This window comes from Podarcis melisellensis (genome assembly GCF_964234715.1).
Source record: "Podarcis melisellensis genome assembly, chromosome: Z".
NCBI classification, from domain to species: Eukaryota; Metazoa; Chordata; class Lepidosauria; order Squamata; family Lacertidae; genus Podarcis; species Podarcis melisellensis.
The window spans coordinates 12,233,021-12,246,887 of NC_138547.1; the positions used below are offsets into that span (position 1 = coordinate 12,233,021).

The 13,867-nt window shown below is 45.1% G+C and overlaps 1 protein-coding gene across 10 annotated transcripts in view; it reads left to right on the forward strand.

Moving 5' to 3' along the window:
- The window catches only part of MAPKAP1 (MAPK associated protein 1), a 187,172-nt gene that overhangs the window by 97,692 nt on the left and 75,613 nt on the right, over positions 1 to 13,867 (forward strand). For all 10 annotated transcript variants that reach the window (XR_014164469.1, XM_081896475.1, XM_081896477.1 and 7 more), the window contains one exon: positions 1,001 to 1,110. Coding sequence is in view for 9 of the 10 variants with exons in the window: in XM_081896475.1 (XP_081752601.1) it covers positions 1,001 to 1,110 (110 nt within the window). In the remaining variant the exon portion in view is untranslated. The remainder of the gene's footprint in view (positions 1 to 1,000; positions 1,111 to 13,867) is intronic.

Here is a 13,867-nt window from a genome sequence, read left to right on the forward strand (position 1 = left end):
GACTTCAACGACACCCCCTAATTAGCTGTGTCCTGCTCCCATCTGGGGGCACACAGATAATTTCAGGATTTTGTCTCAATAAATATTTCTCACTGCAGCCATGGGGCATCATATTTGTGGCAACTCAGCACTGAAGCAATATTTCTCAGTCCATGCTGAATTGAAATGCAATTGGATCACGTTTTCTAATTGCATTGCAATTCAAGAAGTGCTGCGTTCTTCATTTGAGCTCTGTGTGCACCCATTGACCCTTCTATTTAGAGCCCAGCTTGGGGCTACTTTTAAAGACCTAGAATTTGGATATGGTGTGAAATCAGACTCCTCATCAGCTTCAGGGAACTCTGTGAAACCTCTGCTCTAAGAGCTGCATTTTTTGCTGGTACAATTGAAGGTGTTGATCTACATGGTTTTGTCTTGCCTTCAGTATATTGTTCTTCCTCTCCTCCACTGGCCTTAAAATGCTGGATAACAGTCCTAAGACTTTTCCTGATGCAAGCTGCCCTCTGGTGACTATTTTGCAATAACATGTGACACAGATACAGATCCTTTATTATGTGATCATAGACCCAAACAAAATAAAACTAACAACCATTCAAGTGAGTTATCTTAACATACAGAATACATTAAAGTGGGTTGTAATGCATAAATGATATAAAATAAGATATACTACATAGTACCTTAAAATAAGGAAATTAAGAATGAGTTATAAATAAATAACATAACATAACCGGATTAAAGATTGTAATACATGAGAACAGCAGTGGGACAGGATGTTTTAATTGGAGGATATTTCCTTTTCAGTTTTTTTGCAGCCAGAAAGAGAAATCTAGCCAGGGTCTCTGTTAATAGTTTGTTCAAATCTGCCAAAAGGTAGGCCAGATAATATTACATGTGGGTGAGGGTTTTTGTGTGTTTGTGTTTGTGTGTGTGTGTGTGTGTGTGTGTGTGTGTGTACACATAAGTGCATGCGTGTCACACTCTCCATTTCTGTGTCTTGCAGAAATGCTGCACATGGATTCTCACTTATCCAGGTGGACAGCATGAAGGTCACCATGAAGGACATCTTGCAAAAGGCTTTGAAGCGGAGAAAAGGATCCCAGCGAGGCTCAGGTGGGGCTCTCATTATGCTCATTTTGGAAGTAGGTTGGTTTGTTGCTGGCATCTTTAATACCTTTTCCTTAGAAGCCTACTTCCTGCTTTCCTTTGTGGAAAAGTTCTAACTTGCTTTTCCCAATGAGTGCAACAAAGGTAACAAAGGCATTTTAGACTCTATTCCCAGCTGTTTTTGTTGTACACAGGTCAGAAGATCCTCCGCCATATTTCACAGTGGGAAATGCCAACTGCGATGAGAGGAGGGTGACGGCCCAATATATCCATAGCAAAGCCCCGGTTCCTGGTCTTGTGATTATTATCACCCACTTTGTAGTAAACGGCCTTGTCGGAGTAAAGACCGCAGGCCAGCATTCTCTGACTGCAACAAGCTGGGAATGTGAACGAGCCTTCACTTCTCACGGTTTATGTACACTTTTTTAAATTAGTGTCAGAGAAAGATATGAATTGAAACTGTAAATCTATAGATATGTCTCTGCCCAATGCAGTAGTACTTAATAACAGAGAAATAGGTGCATTCCAGTGCTGTCAAATATGCCATTGTCTTTCCAAATGGCGTGTACACCAAATCTCATGAAAATCGTTTGCAAGCGTGTTGCATTAATATCACTGGACCTGAAGGCTGGCTGAAGTGCTGCTTTTCTCCTCTTTAAAGTGGGAGCATCCAGCAGCTCAGTACTCACTTGACACTAAACCATGGTTTGGTACTATGTGGATGAGCTTCAGCGAGGCCCAAGTGAAGTGCCTAACTCACCCCCCTTGCCCTCCCCTCCAAGTTTATTCCTGGTTTCAAAGAACCTCAGCCTATGACAAGTCCTGTGTTAAATGAGAAGAGCCTGCTGGATCAGGCCAGTGGCTGCAGCCTGTTTTCATAGAGGAGTTGCTCCATCCCTTGTGTCGTGGACTGGCTGGATGCAGAGGAGTGGGGGGAAGGCACCAGGTGGGAAACCCCCAAGGGAACCTCCAGGGGAAGAAGGCTCAGAGGCAGGGGAGCGGTGTTGGGATGATTATGCATGTTCAGAGGGAGAGGCTTGGGAGGTGGTAGTGGTGGAAGAGGCAACAGGGTTTAGTGAGCAGGAAGAAGCTGGGGCAGATAGTCCAGAATTTTGAGCATTTAGGAAGACTTAAGTCTTTGTGCATGTTTCATGTTTCTTAAAGATGCACGTAGGGGCTGGAGCCTACCACTCATTCTGAATAAAGGGGTTTACAGTCACTTGTCTTCAGGTGTTCTCATAAGCAATGCTAGGAACCATCTTTTATTTCTGACTTTCGTAAATTGAACAAACGTGCCATGTGAATAAAAGCACCTAGGTTTTTACATATCGCTCTTCCATTTTTCACATTGATTTGCCACCCCTCAGATGCAATGCACTGGGAAGTGAAGGCTGTGATCCTTTGTGCACCTACTTGGGGAAGGAGCTGTAGCTCAGTGGTAGAACATCAGCCTTGCATGCAGCTGGTTCCAAGTTCAACCCCCAGCATCTCCAAACCAGGCTGAGAATGTCACCTGCCCCAAAGCTTGGACAGCCACTGCCAGTCAGTTTAGACAATAGTAAGCTAAATGGACCAATGGTATGACTCCGGATAAAGCACCTCCCTGTGTTCCTCTGTAAAGCTATAATCTTTTGTAGCTACTGAACTTGGGCTGACTTATTGTTGTAGTTATTGTTATTATTATTGTTACTACTCCAAGTGCTTCAATATTGTTATTTTTATTTTTATTCTTACTACTGTTACTGTTTCCAAAACACCTTACATTTTCTGAGCACTGTACATATACTGAAATAATAGCACAGTCCCTGCCTGTAGACTCACAGTCTAATTCAAAAGCAAAAAGGAATGGAGAGTGAAAAATGTTGGAGCAGCTGCTCCTTTTCTGTCTAGTAGATGGGCCAGATAATTTTCCACCTTGCCATGATGTTGTTTCTGGGACGCAGGGAGTACAAACTCCCGAATAAATAAGCATAGGATTGGGCTGCGAAAGCTGCTGGTGGTTTTGCTTTAAAGCTTCCTTCTGATGCAAAGCTTCATTTGTGTCCAGAAAGTACTAGGTTCATTCCCCAGCATTTCCAGGTAGAGCTGGGGGAGACACCCTGTCTGAAATCCTGGAGAATCAGAGTAGGGAGAAAGGTAAAGGACCCCTGGGTGGTAGAGTGCAGTCAAAGGTGATTATGGGCTGCAGCGCTCATCTTGCTTTCAGGCCGAGGGAGCTAGTGTTTGTCCACAGACAACTTTCCAGGTCATGTGACCATCATGACTAAACTGCTTCTGGTGCGATGGGACACCGTGATGGAAGCCAGAGTGCACGGAAATGCCGTTTACCTTCCCACTGCAGTGGTACCTATTTATTTACTTGCACTGGCATGCTTTTGAACTGCTAGGTTGGCAGGAGCTGGGACGGAGCAACGGGAGCTCACCCCGCTGCACAGATTCAAACTGCCGATCTTCCGATCAGCAAGCCCAAGAGGCTCAGTGGTTTAGACCACAGCGCCACCCGTGTCCCTATAGTCAGCATAGACAATATTGAGCTAGTTGGAACGGTGGTCTAACACTCTCTAAGGCAGTTTCCTATACTTGTACTCCCTAACTTTAAAGTATTCTTCTTTGCAAAAACTTCCTTAGATGTCCTTAGTGTTTAAAAGTACACAGAAGCTTAGGGTCTCCCTATTTTAAATTGTGGAGCAACCAGGTTGGTGCCTGCAGGCCTGTGCTTTTCCGTCCAGTGTTAGCAGGCATGCCCTTACAGCCCTAACGCTGAGAGAATCTTTCTCAACATCAAGAAATAATTATGGTGAGAAATGGCACAGGGTCTTGTCACGCCACAAAGAACTTTAATATAAACCTATCTATAGACTTGGTAGGAGATAAGCATCTTGTCTTGGTTAAATGAATGAAACACTCCTTATTCTTCCCTTGCCCCCCTTCGCCCCCCCTTTTAGTTTTAACTGCATTGGAAAGAGAACATAATTCCCCGCCCAGCGTTCTGTTTAGAAAAAGTAGTTGAGCACCATTTCTCTTTCTCTCTCTCTCTTTCTCCCCCCCCCCCCCTTCTTCAAACGAGTCTATAATCTGTCACGGATTTAATTAGCTATCTTCAGATGAAAGCTGAAGTTTTAATAAAAGTTAGAAGAGATAACACAGCGAAGGACACGGATGAGCTGTCTCAAGGCCATATTCCAGGGGAACGATAAGAGCTGTAAAAAATGGCAGTGTAGAGCAATTGAATGAAGCAATGAAAATCTGATTCTCGTAAAAAAAAAAAAAGAGGGAGAGAGAGAGAAAGAGAAGAGAGAGAGAGAGAACGGCGATGCTGGTAGGGTACAGTTGTAGATGAGAACCTGCTAGCGTCTGCAAGCAATTTGGCCCCACGCCAGACGTCATCGTTCACCCTCGGCTGTTGGCGCCGCGGTCCAGATGTGCCAGCCGCACGTCCCGGCTTTTGCCAGCTGACTGCGCCGTTTGATAACCGGCTCTCCGGATGCCCATCGCTGGCCGCAGAGATAGAATTAGATGATGATGATCTTCCCACAAGTTGAGAGAGGAAACAATGCATATAAATCTTGATTTCATCTCAGCGTGAGAAGTCTTTATCCATCATCACTCATAATGAACAAGTCGTTAGCCGCGATGAATGGTGGTGTTCTGCTTCCCCCCTCCCCCCAACAAGCCCCCCCCCCACCAGCACCTTCCCTCACACTACCCACCTCTTTTGTTCACTTTTTTTGTTTAGTCTTGTTTTCCGGGTGACTTTTATCTGTTTCCTGGGGGTCAAACTTTTCTCTTCTCACGCGGGTAGTGGGAATAGTTACAGCATCTGCTTAGCCGAATAATTAAGTTGCCCGCTTGCCTAATGGATTAGGAACAGTGCCGTTTTCCTTCTTGTTAGGCACTTCTGGAGCCGGTCAACTTAACAAGAATGCCCCCCCCCCCCGCCCCTTGATGCCATTCTGGAGTTTGAAAGTCCCAGCTCCCTGCCCCAGTTGGCAAAGAAAGGCATAATATTTTGACAGTGGTCACAGTGGGTCCATGGTGTGATCCCGGTTTTGCAGGTTGCCTTATATATATAGATATAGATATATATAAGCACAAATCATCAAGTGAGACTCTAGTCTCTACCTCCCATCAGGTTTTGAGGGGATATCTACCTTGTGTGATAATTAAAGTGGCAACATCCATAATTTTCTGTGTGTTTGTCCTTCACCATTACAATATACATACATATTATACATACAGCCTTTGCGTGGCTGCTCTGGGGTTTGGGAAGGTTGGTGTTAGTGCTAGCCTGTTGCCTCTTTCGATAGTCCCAGCTTTTCCACAGTTCTAACTGAACTGCAGTGATAGGCTGCAAAATTGGTTTTTCACATCTTGCACTGGACAGAAGGGGCGGGGGAAGGTGCATTTTGTATTGAAATGCAATGAGATTGCTTTCAGACAGCATCTGCTGCACTCAAAATATTATGTCTGTCTTTATACCGGCCTGCTTCAGAAGATCGTTCACACAAATGGGCATCAGGGCTGACAGAGCCCCCTCTCCCCCCACCCACCCAAGCCTCTTCCTGCCTCCTGTCGGGTACCAGCATCAGCATGAAATCACTAGTAGATGCTATTTTATTTTACAAATTTATTTATTTATTTATTTCATAAGATTTATACACTGCTTGATTGTATATACAGTATATTTTTAAAAAACAACAAAAACGCAAGACGGTTTACAGGAAGAATAAAACAATGACATTATTAGTAAAAACAGTCAAAAACAACTATTTAAAACTAAAAACAGATTAAAACACACATCAACATTCCATATCTCTGGGTGGGCTTATCGAAAGCAAAAATCTTTTGAGCAGGTGCTAAGAAGAGTACAACAAATGCTCCTACCTGATGTCAGTAGGCAGGAAGTTCCAAATTGTGGGTGCTGCCATGCTGAAAAATCAGTTTCTTATAAACGCAGAACAAATATTATGGAGCACCTGTAACAGTGCTGGTTCTGCAGATCAAAGCGGTCTAGTGGGCACATATGGAGTAAAGCAATCTCAGAAGTAAATTCTCAGGAAAACTTTGCTTCATCTGAACTTGGGTGATCTGGCTTCACGTCAATTAAAAAAACCAGGAGAGTTAAGCCAAGGTTTGCTTAATCTGAGCCAGGATCTTTCTGTAGAAGCCAGTGCTCAACAGAACAGAACAGAACAGAACACTCAGCCCCAACATTTGTTGCTTTGAGTTTTGTGAAGCCTTGAATCTGAACCAGGCCATTGCCTCACAAACCCTGCAAAGGTCACTTTATTACTAAATAGTTGTTGTTGTTGTTTTAATTAAATTTGTATACCATCCTTCATCCATAGATCACAGGGTGGTTCACAACATAAAAATAGAACACAAAATAAATAATGAAACAAGAACAAACTAATAACCCCCAACCCACAAACATATTTAAAAAGCCATAGAATGTTCAATCAGCCAAAGGCCTGGTTATAGAGAAACGTTTTCATCTTGCACCGAAATATATATAATGAAGGCACCAGGCAACCCTCTCTGGGGAGAGCATGCCACAAACTGGGAGCCACCACACAAAAGGCCCCTTCTCGTGTTGCCACCCTCCGGGCTTCTCATGGAGAGGTCACATGAAGAAGGGCCTAAGATTAAGATTGCAGGGTCCAGGTGAGTTCATATGTACAGTAATTATAAAAATATTTATATATCACTATATCATAAAAAATTGAAGGTGGCTTCCCATTTGTGGAATGCTCTAACTAGCAAGGTTTGCCTGGTGCCTTCATTACATATCTTTAGGCACTGGGCAAAACATTTTTCTATAACCAGTTTTTTGGCTGCTTAGAGAATATATGGCCTTTTAAATGTCTTTGTGATAGGGGGTTACTGTTTTTTTGCATGTTTGGCTTGATGTATTTTGCGTTCTCATTTTGTATTTTTATGCTGTAAACTGCCCTGCAATTTTCAGATGGGCAGTATATAATAATAATAATAATAATAATAATAATAATAATAATAATAATAATAATAATAATTTATTATTTATACCCCGCCCATCTGGCTGGGCCTCCCCAGCCACTCTGGGCGGCTTCCATAAAAACCAAAAATACAGTAAAATCACATGTTAAAAACTTCCCTGCCTTAAGATGTCTTCTGAATGTCAGGTAGTTGTTTATTGCTTTGACATCTGCTGGAAGGGCGTTCCACAGAGTGGGCGCCACTACCGAGAAGGCCCTCTGCCTGGTTCCCTGTAGCTTTGCTTCTCGCAATGAGGGAACCGCCAGAAGGCCCTCGGCGCTGGACCTCAGCGTCCGGGCAGAATGATGGGGATGGAGACGCTCCTTCAGGTATACTGGACCGAGGCCGTTTAGGGCTTTAAAGGTCAGCACCAACACTTTGAATTGTGCTCGGAAACATACTGGGAGCCAATGTAGGTCTTTCAAGACCGGTGTTATATGGTCTCGGCGGCCGCTCCCAGTCACCAGTCTAGCTGCCGCATTCTGGATTAGTTGTAGTTTCCGAGTCATCTTCAAAGGTAGCCCCACGTAGAGTGCATTGCAGTAGTCCAAGCGGGAGATAACCAGAACATGCACCACTCTGGCGAGACAGTCCGCAGGCAGACAGGGTCTCAGCCTACGTACCAGATGGAGCTGGTAAACAGCTGCCCTGGACACAGATTTGACCTGTGCCTCCATGGACAGCTGTGAGTCCAAAATGACTCCCAGGCTGCGCACCTGGTCCTTCAGGGGCACAGTTACCCCATTCAGGACCAGGGAATCCTCCACACCTGCCCGCCTCCTGTCCCCCAGAAACAGTACTTCTGTCTTGTCAGGATTCAACCCCAATCTGTTAGCCGCCATCCATCCTCCAACCGCCTCCAGACACTCACACAGGACCTTCACTGCCCTCACTGGTTCTGATTTAAAAGAGAGGTAGAGCTGGGTATCATCTGCATACTGATGAACACCCAGCCCAAACCTCCTGATGATCTCTCCCAGTGGCTGCATGTAGATGTTGAAAAGCATGGGGGAGAGGACAGAACCCTGAGGCACCCCACAAGTGAGAGCCCAGGGGTCTGAACACTCATCCCCCACCACCACTTTCTGAACACGGCCCAGGAGGAAGGAGCGGAACCACTGTAGGACAGTGCCCCCAGCTCCCAGCCCCTCAAGACGGTCCAGAAGGATGTTATGGTCGATGGTATCAAAGGCCGCTGAGAGATCCAGCAGAACTAGGAAACAGCTCTCACCTTTGTCCCTAGCCCGCCGGAGATCATCAACCAGTGCGACCAAGGCAGTTTCAGTCCCGTGATGAGGCCTGAATCCCGACTGATATAAATTCAATAAAATAAATTATACATACGCAAATTACAATGAGAGGCCATCAACTATTATGAAAAGATGTATTCTTAATTGCCTGTGTAAGCTTGGCATTACAGGAAAGTTTTCAACAGGTTGAAACAAGCTTCCTGCAGAATCTGGGCTGGTGACACTAAAGACTCTGTTTTGTGCTGATGTCAAATAAGCCCCACCAACTCAGTGGACAACAGCAGTACTTCAGCAACTGAGCTGAGACATAAGGGTGTGGGTGGTCCCTGGGATTCTGGGCATTGTAAATTAACAGAAGGCCCTTGAACCTGGCTCAGGAGTCGATGGGCAGCCAGTGCAACTGTTTTCATGATGGTGTCCCATGTTCTCGGCCAGATGCCCCCTCCAGCAGTCTGGCTGCTGCCTTCTGCACCAGCTGGAGCTTCCAAACCAGGCCCAAGGGCAGCCCCACATAGAGCCCCTTGCAGTAATCCAGCCTCAAGGTTACCAACTCATGGACTGTAGTGGTCAGGTTATTCCTGTCCGGGAATGGACGTAGCAGGCAAACTGCCCAAACTTGATCAAAGGCACTACTAGCCACAGAGTACACTTTCGCCTCTAGTGTGTCCCTAGCCAGCCTTCCCAGACACATAGTGTAGAATCTGAGCAGTATAGCCCCAGGCATTCATAAACAGTTGGCATCATCTGAATCTCTTGTCTATCCTGATTAACTGCCCAACACCAGCATAGCACTCTGTGCCCACACCTTTTAATAGAAGGTTATATAAACTGTACCTTTACCGTTCTCCTATAATTCTCAGTTGATACATATATACATATGAATAATTTGTTAGGAGTTGTTTGGAGACCCTGTAATCCCCTCAAAGAAATGCAGTTTGGGAACTTAGTGGTTTAACACTCAGTCCCTCTTCCCAGGAGTCTGGGAATTGTAGGTCTCTGAGAGGAATAGGGGGTCTCCTAACAGCTCTTAGCACCCTTAACAAACTGCATTTCCTGGATTCTGTGGGGGAAGCCAGGACTATTTAAAGTGATATGATACTCATTTAAAGTGCAGACAGGGCCCTTCTGTTGATTGCAGCAACCTAGTATTCAGAGGCATTCTGATTCTAGTGGCCTCATATAGCTATCATGGCTAGCAACCTGTTTATATGACTACCCTCCTCTGAATTTGCTGAAACCCCTTTTTAAAGCTGTCCAAGCTAAGTGAACATCTCTGCATCTTTTTGCAGAGCATTTCATCAATTAATCACATGCTGTGTGAAGAAGTCCTTTCTTTTGTTTGTCCTGAATTCCCTGCCAGTCAGTTTCATTGGATGACCTTGAGTTCTAGTATTATGGAAGAAGGAGGGCAGGGAGGAACAGCTTTCTCTGCTTTCTTCATGCAATGCATAACTTTATGCACTTCGATCATGTTCTTCCTTATGACACTTCAGGTCCAACCAAGTTATATTCATATTAGACCCATTGAAAGTAATGTACAGTATCTATGTTAGTCATGCCCACCCATTTCAGTGGGTCTGCTCTAAGTAGGACTAAGTAGGACTAACATTGGATACAATGACTTTTTTCTGTGCTTATGAGCAGGCTATGAATATTTTTAATCCACAGCCAAATAAATAAACGAAAGCCCCAAACGTTTAAAACTTTTCTATAGGGAATGTTCTGCAGGTCCTCCGCCTCCCCTGATAATTTTGGCCCTCCTTTTTCCGTTTCTAAAATAACCTCTCTCTTTTTCAAGACTGGAACTGTATACCTAATTTCAAGTCTGGCCACATAGTTTTATTTTGTGCAAATCTTTAGGAAAGATTTGCACAAAAATGATGGTGAATTTTTCATTTTTAAATTGAAAATTCTTGCAGAAGGGCAGAAAACTGAATTTAAAAGTGTTAAAATGAGATGCTTAGAGAACCAGAATTGACAGATTTGTCAATTCCTCAGTCTTATCTGGATTGAACTGCAGATTGTTGGCTGGAAGGGGTGGAGCTTGATGCAAAAATTGTGGGTTTTTGGGGGGGGCAGAGTCAGTTACCTTTTGCACACCACAAACAATATACAGTGGTACCTCTAGATACGAACGGGATCCGTTCCGAAGCCCCGTTCGCATCTAGAAGCAAACGTAACTAGTGATGGCACGTCTGCGCACGTGCGCACTGCTTTTCGCCGCTTCTGCACATGTGCAGGATGTGATTTTGAGCGTCTGCGCATGCACAAGCGACGAAACCCGAAAGTAACATGCTCCGTTACTTCCGGGTTGCAGCGGAGCACAACTCAAGCGCACTCAACTCGAAGCGTATTCAACCCGAGGTATGACTGTATTGGGATGAGCTGTGTGTATAACTGTAAAATTACAACTGAATTACTGTGAACCAGCATGTTGAGATTTTAGCATTGCAGGGGGTTGGAAGGGGGTTGGATTAGATAGGCCTTGGGGTCCCTTTCAGCTCTACAGCACCAACTTGGTGGAACGCTCTGTCACAAGGGACCAGGGCCCTGAGGGATTTGACATCTTTCCACAGGGCCTGCAAGATGGAGCTGTTGCGCCTGGCCTTCGGCTTGGACTCACTCTGACCCCTTATATGGGATTTGGTATATAATTTTTCCCTTGGCTTTTTTGCTGGCCCATGTAGGACCAACATGGATCACTGGCCTGGGTGAATATCTGATGTTTCCTCCCTTTATGGTCTTGATTTATGGGCTACTACTAAAATAAGGCTGCATTTTAAGCCCTATTCTAAGCCCTATTTTAATTAACTCTTTTTTTCTTTTTTCTTTTCCACCCCTGTTACGTTTTATTGTAATTTATATTCGGTGTTAGCCGCCCTGAGCCCGGACCTGGCTGGGAAGGGTGGGGTATAAATAAATTATTATTATTATTATTATTATTATTATTATTATTATTATTATTTACAGTTCTATGATTCTGTAGCAATCAAAATAACTTGGCTTAGTAGGCTGGGGTAGAGTGAAAGCTTTTGAGTTGTTATTACACTTAAACAATTAACTATTTGCTGATCTTCTGCTGCAAATCATCAAGCCATTTACCATGAGATCCTGATTGGACAGGCCAACTACCCCCCTACCCAATTTCTAGTGTCTTGATGGATAACTCTGTAGAACTTTTACATGACCAGGACACCTGGATTTTGCCAGCTTTGCGTGTTTCAAGTTTGATATATATGTGGACGGCAGTTGTGACTTGTAAGCGTTAACATATTTATTCCTCTCTCTTTCAAAGTCACCTTTGGGAATCACTGACCTTCCCAGCCTCTCTCCCTCCCTCCCTCCTTCCCTCTCCTTTTTTGACTTTCTGTATAAAAATGCCGTTACGGACCTTGTCACTACCAACCTTTACCAACCTCCTCAAGCATGAGGTTAGCAGTGACAGATAGAGTCTGTAGTGACAAATGGAACCTTGGGATTCTACTCCATACAAGTTTCCTTAGTAGAAATGCACAAGTGGTACCTGCAACAAAGGCTTGTATCCAGTGCTAGTCCAACTCAGAGTAGACCCACTGAAAAATAATGGAGGCAACTAACTTAAATCTGTTAATTTTAATGGGTCAACCCTGAGTAGAACTTAGCTGGATGTGACCCAATAGGTTTTGCTATATTCTCCCTTTTGAAAGGAGTGGTGTTCTTGTCCAGGGTTTCAGCTCTCACCCCAAACACACTATGATACTGACTTACTTCTAAGCAAGGAAGAGATATTTATTCAGGCTAATAGTGACACAGGCTTAGCACAGTCCTGAGGTCAGGATTCCAAGGTGCCTGAGCAAAGCAAGAGGCCCAGAAGATGTCCCAATAGTTGTTATGGCATACTAACCAAGCTTTAAGAGATTGTGTGCGATGGGTTCACTCACAGGCAGGGGCGGAGGAAGGAGTGTGTGGTGGGGGCAGACCGCCCTGGGTGTCTTCGCTGAGGGGGTGACATTTGGCGTGTCGCCTGCCCGCAACTCCCAAGCCTACCTCAAGCCATTGGGGGAAGGGGAGTAGCTGCCCCACTTTGCCGGCGACATTCCCCTCTTTCCCCTTCATTTTGACAGCTTGGGGGAGGCTTGGGAGTCACGGGTGGGTGGCGTGCCAAATGTCCTCCATTGGCAGCTCACTCTGCCCCCGGGGGCAGCTCGCTCCGCCCCTGGCTGCAGGGCGCGCACAGCTCTCCGTGCACCGGAGTGGCTATCCTGTGCCTGGGAGGGCACCCTCCCTGCCCCCCTTGGGAGTGCGCCTGCCCTGGGCAGTTCAGGCATATGCTCCGCCACTGCTCACAGGACTTTCTCACACTCCGAATCTGCTGCACACACATCAGGCGAGCAGGGTCTAAGCTGAGAAGGGAAGTATGTTGGCAGGTGAGGTAAGTGGAAGGGAAAGGTTAGACACTAAGTAGAAAGCAGATATGCAAGAAGGTGATGGACAAACAGGCAAGTCAGCAAGCACTTTTGCATAGGCAAAGAGAATATTTAGCCTGCAAATGCCAGGAGGCACCAACAGGCTTCTGAGATAATGCAGCAAGATGGGAACATGGGAAGATATCATTCAGGAAGCCTGCCAGCTGCAAATGCTCCAAAGTTTACCCCAACTAAGTTCTACTCAGAATTGGCCCCATGGAAATTAATGGACCTTAGTTTGTTCATTAATTTCAATGGATATATTCTGATATATTCTGAGTAAGGCGAACATTGGTTACATCCCCAAGGCATGGGCCTAGGAATCTTTGACTCAGTCTCCCCCCCCCCCCCCCGTCTCTGAAAATGTCTGCTTGTTAGGTCTCATGTTGGGTGGAATTCATTAGAGGAGAGAAAGAGAAAGGAAGAATGCTGCAAACAAATTTATTACAAGTTGCATTTGCTGGAAATGACTGCCCCTGAGTAAGTCTTTGCTTTGCAATTTATGATTTACGGGGGGTGGAGAGCCAAGGGAGTCAATAAATGGGCGTGCAAATGGATAATGACCTTTTTTCCATGGGAAATGCTGTGTGTGTGATGGAAAATCATTTTAATTCTATTGGAATGGATCTTTCTCAAATCCACCATTTATCAACACACCACCACTGCCCAAATGTGTTTGAATGGGCTGAGAATTGAGACTAAGTAGAGGCCCTCTCAGACTTCCTTTATAAAGACGTGCCCTGAGTTCAGAGGCAAGAGGGCATACAAGGCTGGCTCCTGATGCCGCCGGCAAGAACCCACAAAAAATAATAATAATGCTCAAGCTCTGCTCATGTTCATAGGACCAGAAAAAAGAGCAGAAATTGGGAATCTGTGGCTGTCCGGGTATTTGGAGGCATCTAATTCCCATCAGCTCCAGCCAGCATGACCAGAGGTATAGCAACTTCCAAAGGGCCATCGGTTTCCTGCCCTAGACCAGGGTTCTTCAACTTTGGATCCCAGGTGATGTTGAGCTATATTTCCCATTGTCCATGGCGATCAGCTAACCTGGCT